The sequence below is a fragment of the Theropithecus gelada genome, chromosome 3, assembly GCF_003255815.1.
Source record: "Theropithecus gelada isolate Dixy chromosome 3, Tgel_1.0, whole genome shotgun sequence".
Taxonomy (NCBI): Eukaryota; Metazoa; Chordata; class Mammalia; order Primates; family Cercopithecidae; genus Theropithecus; species Theropithecus gelada.
In genome coordinates, this window is record NC_037670.1 from 161,897,877 (window position 1) to 161,913,456 (window position 15,580).

The 15,580-nt window shown below is 35.5% G+C and overlaps 1 protein-coding gene across 4 annotated transcripts in view; it reads right to left on the bottom strand.

The window, feature by feature from the left end:
* Positions 1–7,256: 7,256 nt before the first annotated feature.
* DGKI (diacylglycerol kinase iota) overlaps positions 7,257–15,580 on the bottom strand; it is a 467,910-nt gene continuing 459,586 nt past the window's right edge. For all 4 annotated transcript variants that reach the window (XM_025379314.1, XM_025379313.1, XM_025379316.1 and 1 more), the window contains one exon: positions 7,257–14,186. In XM_025379314.1, coding sequence (XP_025235099.1) covers positions 14,070–14,186 — 117 coding nt within the window. In that variant the 3' untranslated portion in view covers positions 7,257–14,069. The remainder of the gene's footprint in view (positions 14,187–15,580) is intronic.

Sequence of the window (15,580 nt, forward strand, 5' to 3'; positions counted from 1 at the left end):
CACATAATAAAGGGTAAAATTAACCAGTTTGCATATATTTATAACCCATGAAACTATCATTAAAATTAACACAATGAATAATACCAACTTAATTTCAATAGTATTCAAATACTCTGCTTCTGTCATCTGTGTCTTTCTCCCTTTATATTGTTATTGTCACATACTACATATTTATACATTGGTCATTATAGATTTATAATTATTATTTTATGCATTTGCCTTTTAAATCATATAGGAAAAAAGGAGGGGTTATAAACCCAAAGTACAATGATATTAGCTTTTGTATTTATCTACGTATTTACTTTTACTAGTGTTCTTTGTTTCTTCATATAGCTTTGAGTTACTGTTGGTTGTTCTTGAATTTCGGCCTGCAGGACTACCTTTAGGATTTCTTGTAGGATAGATGTACTGGTAACAAAACCTCTCAGCTTTTGTGCATCTGGTACTGTCTTAATGTCTCCCTCATTCTTAAAGAATACAGTAATTTTGCCAGATATAAACTTCTTGGTTGACAGGCTTTTGGTTGTTTCCTCAGCACTTCATCATCCTGCTGCCCTCTGGACTCCATGGTTTCTGATTAGAAATCAGTTGTTAATTTCATTTGTATGTGACAAGTCATTTTTGTTGTTGTTTTCAAGACTGTCTGCACAATTTGACTACAATATGTCTTGGTGTCAATCTCTTTGAGTTAATCTTGCTTGATGTTTGTTGAGCTATTTTGATGTATATGTTCATGTCTTTCATCAAATTTGAGGAGTTTTGAGCCATTACATCTTCAAATACATTTTTTCTGCTCCTTTCTCTCTCTGTATTCTCCTTCTGGGACTCCCATGATGCAAATTTTGGTAAGTTTGGTGGCATCTCACTGTTCCCTCAGATTTTGTTCATTTTTCTCTTTCTGCTGCTCAGACTGGATAACTTTCATTGTCTCATCTTCAAGTTTGCTGATTATTTCCTCTGCCTTCCTGCCAAAATCTTCCACTGCACCCCTCTAGTGAAATTTTCATTTCAGCTATTGTGCTTTTCTGCTTCAGAATTTCTACTTGGTTCCTTTTTAAAATTTCTTTTTCTTTATTGACATTCCCTCATTGTTCTTACATTGTTCTGACAATTTCCTTTACTTCTTCTGTTGATGGTTTTTTTTAGTCATTGAGCATATTTAACACAGCTGACTTCTACCACTAACAAATATTAATATCTGAACTTCCTCAGGGATAGTGTCAAATTCTTTTTTTCCCTGTGAATAATCCATATTTTTTTAATTTATCATTTTCTCTTCTTTTTAAGGCTAATTAAGTGAAGAAGTGAAAGTTTCTTTTTATGCTTTTCAATTTTATTGTTGTTGAAAACTGGACATTTTCAGTAACGTAATGTGGTAACTCTGGAAATCAGATTTTCTCCATCCTCAGAAACTACTTTCTTGTGCTTGTTGTGAGCTGTATTAATCTGTTTGTATGATGAATTTTCCAAACCATTTTTGCAAAGTCTGTATTCCTTAGTGTGTGGTAACTGAAGTCCCAATGTTCATTGTCTTTGCCATCAGCCTGTGGTCTCAAAGAGGTTTCTGCATATCCCAAATTTCAGCAGGCTCTCTCTTCCTCAATCATTCCCCTAGTTGCTGTGTTTGATCAGGTCCCAGAGTTCTGAAATAGCTGATTCTTGTAATTTGGCCCCAAGATTACAGGTTGTTTCAGTAGAGAAATGAAACCCTGGAGGCTTCCACTCGGACATTTTTCATGAAGACCCATTCCATCAGTCAGTGTTTTTCTAACAACCTGTGCACTGATGCCTGGATTGTTGGGAACTGTCCCTAAATCAATGGGACTTCTCCGCTTCTCCACTTGCAGAGCTATAGGATACATCTTCAACTTATCACAGTCTACCTTCAAGTAATATTATGCCACTTCATGAATAATGTAAGAATCTTATACACACTTCTGTTTCTCCCTGCTATTCTTTTATGTTACTATTGTCATATACTTTACTTTCAAATTCCACATATTGTCAATATTTTGTTTTAAAGTCATTTATTTAAAATACAACAATAAGAAAAAAATATATATATGTATATATTCAAATACTTACAATGTCCATTGTTCCTCATTCCTTTATGTCGATATGTATTTTCATATGGTAACAGTTTTCTTCTGTCTGAAGGACTTTCATTAACATTTCTTATAGTTCAGGTCTGTGGATGTGAAACTCTTTCCACTTTTATATATCTGTAAAGGTTTTTATTTTCCATTTATTTTTATAGATAGGTTTGTTGCTAAAGAATTATAGCTTTATAGTATCTTTTTTCTTTTAGTACCTTAAAGATGTTGCTCCCTTTTCTTTTTGCTTTCATTATTTGTGATAAGGAATCTACCAGTATTCTTATTTTAGTGTTTTTTTCCTCTGGCTTTTAATAAGATTTTTTTTTTTGCAGTGGTTTTGACCAGTTACTAGATATTTTTATCTAGTTTTCTTCATGTTTCTTGTGTTTTGAGTTCGTTGAGTTTATTGAATTTGTATAGTTTTTTTTAAAGTAAAAGTGCTAAAATTCCCAGAAATTACTTTTTTTCAAATTGTTTTTATATCCTCCCTCTTTCTTCTTTTCTTTTAGGACTCCCATTACTTGTATATTAAAATAATTGAAGTTGTCCCATATTCTACTAATGCATTTTTTTCATAGTTAAAAAGCTTTTCCTTTTCCATGTTTCATTTTGGATGTTTTCTATTGGTACATCTCTGTTTACTGATCTTTTCTTCTGTAGTGTCCGGATCTGCTCTTAAACTTTAGCAGTGTATTTTAAATCTCAGATATTGTAATTATGTCTAGAAATTTCATTTGGGTCTCTTTTATATTTTTCGTGTCTTTAACTGTTTGAACATCTGGAATATATTTTAATATTTTTGCTAATGCTAACATCTGTGTCAATTCTGGGTTAGTTTCAGTTGGCTAATTTTCTCCTCTTGATACGTCATGTTTTCCTGCTTCTTTGGATGACTATACATTGGATGTCAGATGTTGTGAATGTTTCTTTTTGCATGCTAGGTGAATTTATATTCCTCTATATCCTTGGGATTTGTTTAGAGATAAGATCCAATTATTTGGAAACAATTTTGTCTTTTCAGCTCCTGCTTTTATGATTAGCCAGTCTTAGAGCAACATTTAGTCTATGGTTAATTATTCCTCATAGGTAAGTCAAGACCCGGTTGAGTGCCTCACAAATTACGAGGTTTTCTAGTGTGACGAGTGGCAATAGGCACTACTCTCAGTCCTTTGTGAGCACTGGACACTGTGCCTCAGATCATTTTGGATGGCTCTTTCTCCAGTCTCAAGTAGCTTCTTCACATACATATACTGATCAATACTTTATTGAATACTTAAGAGGAAGTCGCTGCAGATCTGTGGGGTTACTTCTCTGTGCGGTTCTCCCCTCTCTGATACTCATCTCTTATAAACTCTAGCTGCCTCTATTTCCCAAACTTTCAGCTCTATCTCAACTCATGAACTTCTTAGGTCTTCCTAAATTAGCCCTCCCTGAATCACTATCTAGAAACTCTCTGAAGTCTATAAAATGAGGTGATTAAAGGGCTTATATTATTTGCTTTCCATCTCTCAGGAATCACTGCCTTTCTCCCTCTCCCCAAGGTCCTGTATCTTAACAATTATTGTTTTATATATACACGTTTTTGGTTTTAAAAAAAACTCTGGTGGGAGGGCAAATCTGGCCTGTTAGTCCATTTTGGAAGCAGAAGTCTTAATTTTTTTAAAAACCTCCTGCCTTATCAGGGACCCCATTTAGTCTCTGCCTGCTCTAATAGTCAACTTTTTCTTTACCTCATGATTTTGAAAGTCTAACTTAACTATAGTTAAAAATAGCATTTGCACCAACTACTTATAGGATCCAGAAAAAATAAACAAATGAACTATATTTCTTCATTTTTATTCTGTACATTTCCACACAATTCACAATACAGAAAAAGTGTCCAAAAAGTAACTGTAACTAGTCAATTTCTTTTTCAGAGATTAGTTCAGTCTCCCAACTTAAATCCATTGAAAATCTCTGTAGAGCAACACAGTGATCAAGATACTTTATATAAATAGGAAATGCAAGAAAATTAGGGAAAAATACTTTATGACTTTGTTACAAAAAAACTTCATTCTTCCCATTCCCATCCCACCCCCCCCACCCACCCACCCTCCCTCCCTCCACTTCGTATTATCTGAATCCTACTTCACCTGGAAATAAAACTTCATCTTTCTACTGCCACAGCTGCTACTCGTTTATGGATTCCACCTGCCAGCTGGCAGTTTTGAAAAAGCCTGGTTCTGGGATGTGATAGGGCAGAATCAGAAATCACGAAAAAGCCCTTTATAATGTGACTGCAACTCTTCATACAGATGTAGCCTTTGCGAGTGGAATACCCACAGCCAAGGGTACCCTGGATGCCCGGGAACGTTTTCCCACTCAGAAATCAAATTAAATCAAATATATTCATTCTTTTAGAACCAACATTGTCCTCTATTCCTTAATTTTTCACAAGAATGGTTTTCCTCACTTTCAATCAGTTGCGGTCTGTATAATATTCAGATTCATGGTGGCCCACTTAACTATTGGTAATTTTAAAAAACAGCCAAGCTAACCTTTGCTGAGACCTTTGCTGGCCCCTAACTTTTCAAAGATGTGTCTTGCAAAATATTCTGTTGTGTTAGAATATTTTGTCTATGAGAGTTCTGAACCTCCTTCCCCAGGGTGGCAAGAATCCAAACTTTCCCAACTTATCATCGGTAAGTCAGGGACAGCATCAAAGTTCTACTTGCATTGGAAATTATTGTTGTATGTAATTAGAGTCTCAATTCAACCAATGATGGGTGGGGAGAGTGGCAAATAAAAATTATTTGATCTCCAGAAGATTAGGAGATCAGGAACCATTTGGGTGCATATAGAAGGTACAATAAATATCAAGGCTAGATGGTATCTTAAAAGTGATAAACCTCACCAACGCATTTGTGAGAATTACCTATAAATTTTGAAACAAAAAATAGGGTAAACTGACAGGACTTTCGTATCTGTGTGTGTTTTATAAGTAAAGAGTAAAGACAATTTGTAAACATATATCTATCATTTTTAAGAGGAAAATTTATATTTAAACCCAAAATAACGTCACAGTCTCTGATTATTTAAGTGAATATATTTACATTTGTGGGGGGAAAAAACCTCCCTAAATATTCCTTACTTTTTTCAAACTTTATCAGGGACCAGAACAAGTTTGTGGACAGGCGTAACGTATTATAAGAGGTTGGACAAACTCCTTCCAAAAACCACCTCATCCTTTGGAAAGCTCCATTAAAAAGTTCTTCTATTAGCTGACCCTGCTTCCCCCAAGTTCCACACATAATCTAATTCTTCCATGCTGCATAAACTGAAATTTTCACAATACCCCTTCAAGCCACTTTGAACAAGTTTAATCTTTCTGTATGTTTCCTGAGTTTGATTTTCAATATCTGCTAACACTATCAGTCATTTATTTGATATTACCATGAGAATTTGTGTTAATACTAGAGTCTTCTTATTGTACTACTTTTGAGAATCTTTTTTCCTTTCCTCATAACTCTTACCTCTTTTATTCCCCCAAACCAGAGGCAAGAAGTAGAACAAGAAAGAAGGTGGAGCAAAAGCAGGTCTTTTCTGCAAGACTCTGGATATGGACTCGTTTCTTAAAATTATCTCAAGTGACTTCCTCCCTCACCCAGTCAACCTGAAATCTAGGAACTCAAGCTGTATTACAGAATTAAGGGATGATGGGTAATTAAAACTGTAATCCACCTAAACAGATATATGACAGAAACATTAGTCTACTGATATGGGGTTAAGTCTTGTTTCATGACAAAAAGTTATAGAAGGTGCCTCCATGCCTCTGTATTTGTAGAGGATATAGAATTTCCCACTGTGTTCTCCAGTCCTGACTCTACACCCCAAACAACAAATGGGTAGTAAGTAGGCGAAAGAACAGTAAATCCTTTGTTTTTCACTTTAACTCCTGAATTTGTTACCTTTTTGCTTTAGTAGAAACATATCTTTTTTTAGGAGATTTGGGAACTGGCTAACAATTGCTGGCCAGTTCCCAAATCTCCTAAGTTGGCTAACAATTGACAAAAATGTTAGCCAATTCCCAAATCTGCTAAAAAAGATATGTTTCTACTAAAGCAAAGTGTGTTTGTGTAAGCAAGGCAACTTTTTAGGGTCATGAAATCCCTGCTACTAAATGATTTGGGATATATTGGCAATGATGGAAGCTTTTTAAAAAAATTCCTTCATTGCTATGTATTTGACAGGACCCTGGGGAAAAAAACAGGCTTGAATTGAGTTCTTTTCCAGTCGAAAATTACAGACATTTAAACCAAGAAAATCTCACAGAGTTTTTCTAGTCCAAGATCTCTCACAATTAAAGATTTACTTTTGATCTTTGAGTTAGTCGTTCAATCTTCACTGAACTACTAAAAGAAACATTGATAACAACTTCACTGTCTTCCAGAAAGTCCAATCTGTTTTTCTGGATGCAATGTTTAGGAAAAATAAATCCTTATAAGCAATACAGCTAACTCCTTTTCATGTGTGATTGTTCTTTTATTCTACAAATCATCTTCCCTGCAGAACTTGAGACTCACAGTCCTACTTATCTCCTCTACATATTTCTATTCCTAATCCAATTTTGTCTTCTTTCCAGATCAAATATCCTCCTTCTACATATTCACCAATCTGCCCATAAATGCCCCTTTTAAAGTATGAGATTCTGAATTGAAGGACATTTCAAGCCTGTTTGTTTTTCTCTACTTCAAATACACCAGAATTTTCCATAGGTGTATTAAGCATCTATGTATGTGACTATGTATTACCATAACACTTAGCTCGCATACCCACCCATAAACTTAGAGCAAGAGTCTTGGATGTCGGGGCCATCTTCAACATTTTTTGTTGCAGCATTCTGAAATTATATCATCCTAATAGTGACTTCTAAGGAAGAAAAATAGGACTAACATTTTTTAAATGTTGAGAATCACAAATAAATTAAAGAAGCCATTAATGCTAACTGTTAATTTCTTCTCTTGAAATCCAACCTGGTATGCAAATATTAGACTTTTCTTTCCTTGAACTATGTATAAGCTGACAAGCCTCTCTCCGATAGCAAAAACTTGACTTTTTGATTTCATATTCTCCCTTATTTCTAACTCATTCTTTCCATGGAATCTTAGGTAAACCTTTTTTTTTTTTTTCATGGAGGCATCTTCTATATTATGGAAATCTGAACAATTGATAAAAAACATCCTTAAAGGCAATGATGGAAAATGACTTACTTAGAAAACATGTTAATACGTAATTTCTAAAGACCCAGTTCTGGCTGCAGCACTATCATTTGCTATATGAAGCTGCACAGGCTGAATTCACTGCTCTGAGATTCAGTTTATTCATCTAAAATGTCTTATCTGCATTATTCACCTACTTGGCATTGTTTTGAACCCCAACTGAAGCTCAAACATGTCAATACATCATAATGCCAAAGCACTTTTTAATTCTTGAAATTGTTCTTAATAAACAATATAGATTTGAGTTGTTTAAACTGTTATAGAGTGAAAACTATATGTGTATTTCACTAAAGGTTTGAGGAAAAAGATAATTTCAGTATTTCCCACTATCAAAGCCTCCCATTTCAGAAGGCATTTGGCTCAAAATATTGAAATTTCAAAAGTTGGGTGAAAACTTGGATCACTATTTTCTTATTTACATTGATAGGGACCTCCCTTGTGGCTGCCACGCTGGTGGTAGAAGCCAAGGAGTTTTCCATGATTGCCTTTCATGTACATTTACTTGGCTCCCAAATATCTTACAGGCAGAATTTTCTTCTGTAGTTATATTAGATTACACTTAACTCTTATAATATCAAACCACAGCACTTTTTTTATATTGGATGGACAGTAAGACACATTTCTAATAGAATTTTACTTGACAATGACTAAGAATACTGATCAAAATTTATAAGCTTCCAGAAGTATTTTTAATTAAATTACACCTTTTAGTATGTTTTCTTTTCACTAGCTCTTAAATTCATGCTTAAAATTTTTAAAATTGATAACTAATGCCATTCCCCTGGATATTTTAAAAATTCTCAGTTACAAAGCAATGTTTAACAAATCAAAAATCAAGATTTTCGTAAGTTTTTTAAATAAAATCCTGCATTCAACAAAGCCACTAAAAAATTTCTTTTGAAAAATCACAGCATCTAATTTCAGCCCTCTCAAATCACATATTCCTAATCACAACAGCCCTCAGAATGGTCAGGTATCCTCTGTTTAAATGCTACCAGAGGCTGAAAGTTTACAACACTGTGATATCCACTCCACTATTACATATTATTTATACTTCATCTTCTTTATATTTCATCAAAACCCATTGAAAACTGCTTATTTTTCCTATTTCTATCCTGAAAGCTAGAATAAATGAGTCTTAGCTTTCATTTTAATAGTGTTTCTAAGTCTTGTTTTAAAATCTTAGTTTCAGATACATTTTTAGAAATCTACTACGACTCCAATAAAATGGAAATGCAAAATATTATTATCTTCCTACTTATGTTTTCATTGAACAAAATCATTGCTGGCTAATGAGTGGCTGGTACAATAAAGCCTTGGTTGAATTTCCAGCCCATGCTGGACACCTGGGGTTCTCCTGCACTGCACTTATCACATGGGAATTTGTCTTTTCTTCTAGATGCCAGCTTCATGAAATCAAGAGTTTTGTCTATTGCATTCATTGTTATATCCTTAGTATGATGCCTGCGTCAGAGTGACAAACATTTTTCAAATAATGATTAAATACATGCACGTATGACTGATTCATGGACATATGATTACATGCATAACTGAATACAAAAGTAAATAGACTCTGGAGTCTATGCATTATGAAGATACCAATTTTCACATTTCTACTTTAAAATCTATGCTACAAGAGCCTAAGAATTATTTTTTTCTGCTTTCTTTCTGGGACCTGGTCAGTAAATCTCAGTGTCCTGGGAGAGCAGGTTGTCCAAGGGCATGACTCTTTCCTTGGTTCTTATTTCCAGGTTTCTCATTAAGCTGTGAGAAGACAGTGTAAAATCCACAGATAGCCCTCAGAAGTGTCAAATATATAATCTAGTCCTCCAAGTGCCGTCAAAGAGGCATGTGGCTTACATTGTTGAATGTGGACGCAGCAGCCATGGTTGTGTACCCTCATGTGACTAAGACAGATATTTGCTAAACCTGATAGATTTTCAGAATCATGCTTGCCGTAATTCTATAAGATGATCAAGGTCAGTGGACATGTATATGTCCTTTAAGTAAAGGTATACTTGTCCCAGAGGGTAATTTCATTTTGATCTATTTTGAGCATAATATCTGGGGAAGATTTTTGCAGCTGTGTGACAAAATTATTGACAGTAGTAGGCAGAAAGTCCAGGGGCAGGACTGTTGCTATGGCCCAAAAATTAGAGGGACAAGAGATGAAGGATGACTGGGACACAGAAAAGGGTAGGGTCCAAGTCGATCTGAGAGATCTGGCAGAGAAGGGCCTGTAGGACGTCTAATCAGCTGAGTATGAGATTCAGAGTGAAAGGAGTTGAGAGATTCAAAGGTGGTTCAATTAAGATGCAGGCAGAAGCCATTTTATATTAAATAAGTGTTAAAGATTAATCAGAAGGCTAATTTATTAGATGTTTTTCTGCTTCTTTTCCTAAAATGAACATAATTCATTTAAATAGAGCAATTAGTAGTTTTATTTGATGGTTATGATGAGCCCTTTTAACAAAGTCCCATTTTTAAATAGCATCATTGAATAAAATATCATGGTGTTCTCAGTGATTTCATTAGCTACTCCTTCTGGAAGGAAGACAAGCTGCTCAGACCCCATGCTACACTGAAGTTACTACACCTTCCTGGCAGTAGCCTGCCCTAATTAAATATCATTAGGCAACCTACTGAGTGTTAGTGTTACAAACAGCCTTGTAAAGTGGTGTAAGCATCACAGAGGAAAGAACTCTCCTTTACTTGAAATCCAAACGTAGCATAGATAAGTCTTGGGGCTATGGTAGGTTTTATGCTTCAAGGAAGGCAACATAAACAATTACAGGAACTCTTGGTCATGAATTTTATGACACAGGTAATAGAAAATGGCAAGTGCAATTGTAGTAATGCCAAGACAGATCTAAGCCTAGCAATGGTGGAAACAAAAAAAAAAAAAAGGAAATTCTCTGTTTAACCTGTCTTTGCCTATTGGTGTTCATTACACATATACAAATGATCAGCATGCTTTTAAAATGTTTGCTCTTTTCTAAACCTATACAATATACATGAATATAGTATACATACTTGTATGTGTATATAAATAAATGTCTACATATGTGTGTAAATGTATACGCGTATATACATACATGCTTGTGTATGAATGGATGGAGTATTTCTGACATCATGTACAAGCAACAGTATTCATCAGCATTTATTTTTGGGAAGTGGGACACAACACCAGAACAAAGGGATGCCTTGACGGTGGATGTGATACTCATCTGTGGTATTAAAACATTTTATAAAAAGCATGTGCCATTTTTACAACTAAAAAACCCCTAAATATTATTAATAAAATTGACATGTAATAAAAATAAAGATGCTGTGTTATGTTTTTTAAGTCATGAATATTATGAGGGTTCTAGTAAATAAATAAATTTCAGATATTTGTTAGGCAAAGGGACTCTCACGAGGTCCAAATGAAAATGAAGTGATGTTGAGGAGCTCCTAGCGCAGGTAGATCTGCCAAGGTGGCCATTCTGAAAGGATATGGAGCAACAGGTATGTATGGCTTTCCATCAGTCATTACTAATTTCCATCACTGTCCATTTGCCAGCTAAATTCTGTTTCAAAACTTGCATTGGTCTTTGGTTATCACATCTACAGAGGAAACATAAACTCTGAAAGCAAAATTCCTGTCATGGTATTTATTTCATTCTTGGCTTACTAATCTTCTCTCTTATTCTTTATGAAGTCCTTGAATATGACTGTGTTCTATTTTGTTAAATGCACAATATTAAAATATAAGCTTGCAAAGATGACTACCTTTCAGGTTATAGAATGTTGTCTTTTAATAACTCTTCATTTTCCATTCATCTATCAACCTCATCTAAAAATGGAATCTCGAAGCAGTCAGCGCCATGACACAAAGAAACAAACACAGAGGAGTCAGACAAGCTAGCTGCCTCTTCAGTGCTGTCTCAGTAAGCTTTGTAGAAATGATATTTCTATAGGTGCATATTTTTATCTCTGTTAAAGTTATGTGGCTCTTCAGACCAGGACTAGATCACTTACTTTACTACTTCCTGATAGCCTATTAGTAGGGATACAGTATACTTAAGCTGAGATGGAAACTCCTAGACCATAAGGCCTTAGCTCTTTTTAAAGCCCAGGACCAATTTTTAAAACATGCTACAGGAGGTGGTTTAATGTTGAAGCCATTAAAATTTGTGGTTATTCTGCTCACTTTAATTTGGAAATTCCAAGTCCTAGTGGTACTTGCTTTTTTCAAAGCGATATATAAAATATTGGTCTCCATGAATAACACAGGTCTCTAAAGCTTTTTTTTTTTTTTTTTTTTTTTTTTTGGTTTGAAACAATTTCCAAATTCATCAGGAATCTTATAGTACTAACTCATCATTTTCCATACCACAGATTTATGTCTTCAATAGGAGCTATTTAGAAATTGGCCCATAGCCACCTGTACCCTAAATTTTCTCTGGGCTACTTGGAAGTATTTACAGAGAAATGTGAGACAGTAGTTGATGAAAACGGAGTTCTTCATCCCAGCAGTAACAGCTAGATAACTGACTGGCCAAACATTTGGCCCAATCCAGGGAATGGAAGATGCCATTCAAAGCCAGATTCCAGTTTGCTTTAAGGATTATATTTCTGTCATCACATTTCCTTGACAGTCCCACCAACTAAAAGTCCCCCAGCAAAAGCCCTGTGATTAAATTCTCCTGGAGCATATTTTTCCAGCTTCTGGAAACAATCTGCTGCAGTGTCTCCTGTAACATCCAAAGGATAGTTCCATTTCTGAGGCTGATATATGGAAGTTGATTACTCACAACCTAATCCATCCTCCCACCAACAATTTGATTTTGAAATGACTATGGAGAGACTGTGGTAATAAAATCCCCATCCACTGAAAGGCTGTTCCTATTTAATATAGCACATCATAGCCGTACTTTCAAAATGATGATATGTTACCGAAATGTAACTCAGATAAGCAAAATGTCACCATTAGACCTTTAAATTAAATGTAGAGACACTATCATTCATGGTCATATGTAGAAACATTAGGGAAGCACTATGCTGTGTCCAAGGACAAAATGAAAATAAGCTCAGGACACATCAGATTTCACCAAAAACAAAATCCTTGGACGCCCACTTTTATTTGTGACTTACCCCAAGTCAAGTAGATATTCGGACAGAAAGACAGACATTTTCTTTTGATATTTTAGGTATCACAGAGTCCCTAATAGAGGTACCTGTAAGTACCATTTGATCCGTGGCAGGTTTAGATGTTACAATTCTAACTATCCGACAGACATTTCTGGCTAGATTCCCATGGTAGTTTGCACTAAGGACTTTCTGAAAGGGGAAAATAAAGTAGATAAAATAATATATTAGACTACCCCATGCATAGAAAATGGGGTTATCAAGTACGACCTTTGGACCTGACAAATAATAGTTGAAGCATCCTTCTGAATGATCTGGGCATCCCATAAATCTGGCAGTGGAACTCATACAATAAACCTTTGTCCTTGGGTCAAGGATTACTTGGAGTAATAAAAACCAAAAACCTAAAAGAAAGACCTAAAACAGGGCTCCTCTCACCACCGTATCCAACAGTCTATAGTTATTAGCCTTTGTGCAACATCCCAATGACTGTTTTCTACTTCAGTGACATATGTTGACATATGTTGCTACTTTTGCTTTTGCTTTTGTTTTTTTTCAAGTCAATTAGGGTGCTTTCTATTATCACTCAACAAAGTTTAGAAGTAAACATTGTTAGAGTGCTCCATTTCCTGTAACCACAGTTCCCACACATGATTATCTCCTCTGCAATTTAAACAGCACTTAAAATTGAGTGGTTCTGCAGACTAGCTGTGGGCCTCTGTTTAATCCTTTGCTCATCTTCTATTGCAGCAAAAGGCAAAGATGGCTACACATAGGCAGTACGGAGCTGTACAGACAGCCCAAGCTGAACCAGTCCTGCATGGCTATTGGCTACAGCCCAGCAGCCTGGGCTGACCCCTGGGTTACCTCTCTGAGGTACCTCCAAGCACAGACATCTCCCATGCCACCTCACCATTCCTCAGAAATATAGCACACAAGTTGACATTATCCATGTGGCACTTCCCAGCTCCTATATAATGAAACGGAGGGTTGGGGGGTGGTGGGGACATGCAGAGAGAGTCACTAAATAGTCTTGATATATTTAGTCTTGGAAATGGAAGTGGTTTTACAGTTATATTTCTGCAGGACATTCAGAGGGTTTTAGAAGGCCTTCAGACAATCTTGTGGTCTTCCAAGACTGAATGTAAAGAGAAGAGATAATATATTTTTTTAAAGTTAATGGGTAGTTACAGTAGAATTGTATGGTACAGGGAAAAAAAAAATCAATGCATGGGAGAGGATGGAGCAGTGCCGTTTATACGAACATCCTTTGAATCTTTAAAATAAATTATACAGGTGAACACAGAAGTTCATGCTACTTGCTGGAAGCAATAAGGATCAAATTTTGTGGAACTCGTACTGTATTCCACAAATCTCCAGGTATCCTGCCTCCTTCTCAATGGGCTATCATGTTCTGTTGTACATCTTGGTAGCCCTTAAAAACGAGTGGCATGGTCTCAGGTAGATTCTTGCAGGAGAGAGACAGATATATGAATTCCATCAGCTTCTTCCAGGGGAGCTGCCCGATCGCAGGGAGGGCAGATGTGATACGCTTGCTCACGTTCTCTTTGCCTGAATACCAGGGTCAAACAGCAGTTTCCAGGTCCTCATGGCCAATGACCTTATAGTTCTGACGGCTTTCTAGGTAAGCAGCCAAGTCTGGGTCCCCAGCCTGCTGTGCTCTCTCTTGAGGTGTCTTACCCTATACGTAAATAATGGAAAGAGAGAGAGAGAGAGAGAGAGAGAGAGAGAGAGAGAGAGAAACAAGTACTAGTTATGAAATACAAAAACAAAACAAAACAAAACAAAAACCACAGAAACAGAGCTACCCAAAGATACTTGCTAGTAAGGATCCTTTCACGTTTGGTGTTTTAGAATTTACAAGACACTTTCAAATCTGTTGTTTTATATAAGCATTAAATTGAACATGTGCGATTGGTAAATTAAAGGGAAAGAGTTTATCACTTTTGATGGGTGGGGTTTATACTAGGGAAACAGAAGTTCACAGAGGTTAACGGTACACAGGAGGAAACAGTGGCGTAAAGTGAGTTTTGAAACCCAGAGCCTTTCTGGAAGATAGGGAGATAGAAATTACTGAATTTAAAAAACACGGAGACAGGCATTTAGATTTCTAGTTTAAGACTCTTTCTATTATTCTAAACTTGGGAAATGAACATGTAGAAACTAAAAGGAAGGGATAGTCATAAAACATTTGAAAGGTTTCTTTGTTGGTTTCAGACTTCAGTGAAGTTCTCCCCAATTTACAGCTATTTCATCTCTCTGAAAACTAAGCTAGTTTCTCAATACAAAAGAGGTAGATATCGATTAAAGAAATCTTAGAAAACTTGAAAACCACAAAGAAGACAAGGAATATCCCTAATCATTCCACCAAACTAAGATAACCACTACTAACCTTCCATTGATAACTAGCTTTTGTCTTTTATACGCCTCTATACATATTTTTATTTTAAAAAAACCACAATTCATTTATGCACTGTTTTACAAACTTTCTTAGTAATACATCATAAATTTTTGTCATTAATTTTTTACATCAACATTTTAAATGGTCATATAATTTCTTACAGACTACTATAATGCCTTTTGTACATTTGTATAGACACATATACACACACATTTGTATATATATTGATTTTTTTAATGAGAAGTCATTAAATGAGTCATTAAATTTTTTTAATGAGAAATCATTGAATAAGAAGTCAGCAGTAAAGGGAGAAAGGGTGTCCATTCCTTTGATCGCCTGTAGGAATTACTTAGCATCACTCAAAATTTCTAATTTTTGTTCAATATATAGTTTTAGCTATTTAAAATGTTAAGTTCCAAAGGAAGGGTAGAGGCATGATCGTTGCACCAAAGAAATAGCTCCATGTACAAATGCATACAAGTTTTATAAATATTATCACAGACTTCTCAGCTTTCATCTCAGCTATCCCCACAGATACGGGTGACCTCAATCCAACTGGCTCTACATAGCCTACTGGGGATAGGATAAAAGGGAAGTAACAATGGCTCTAGAATCTGCCTAAAATTTTACTTATTTACTTGAGATTTAGCAGTTAACCACCAGTTTGAAGTTCC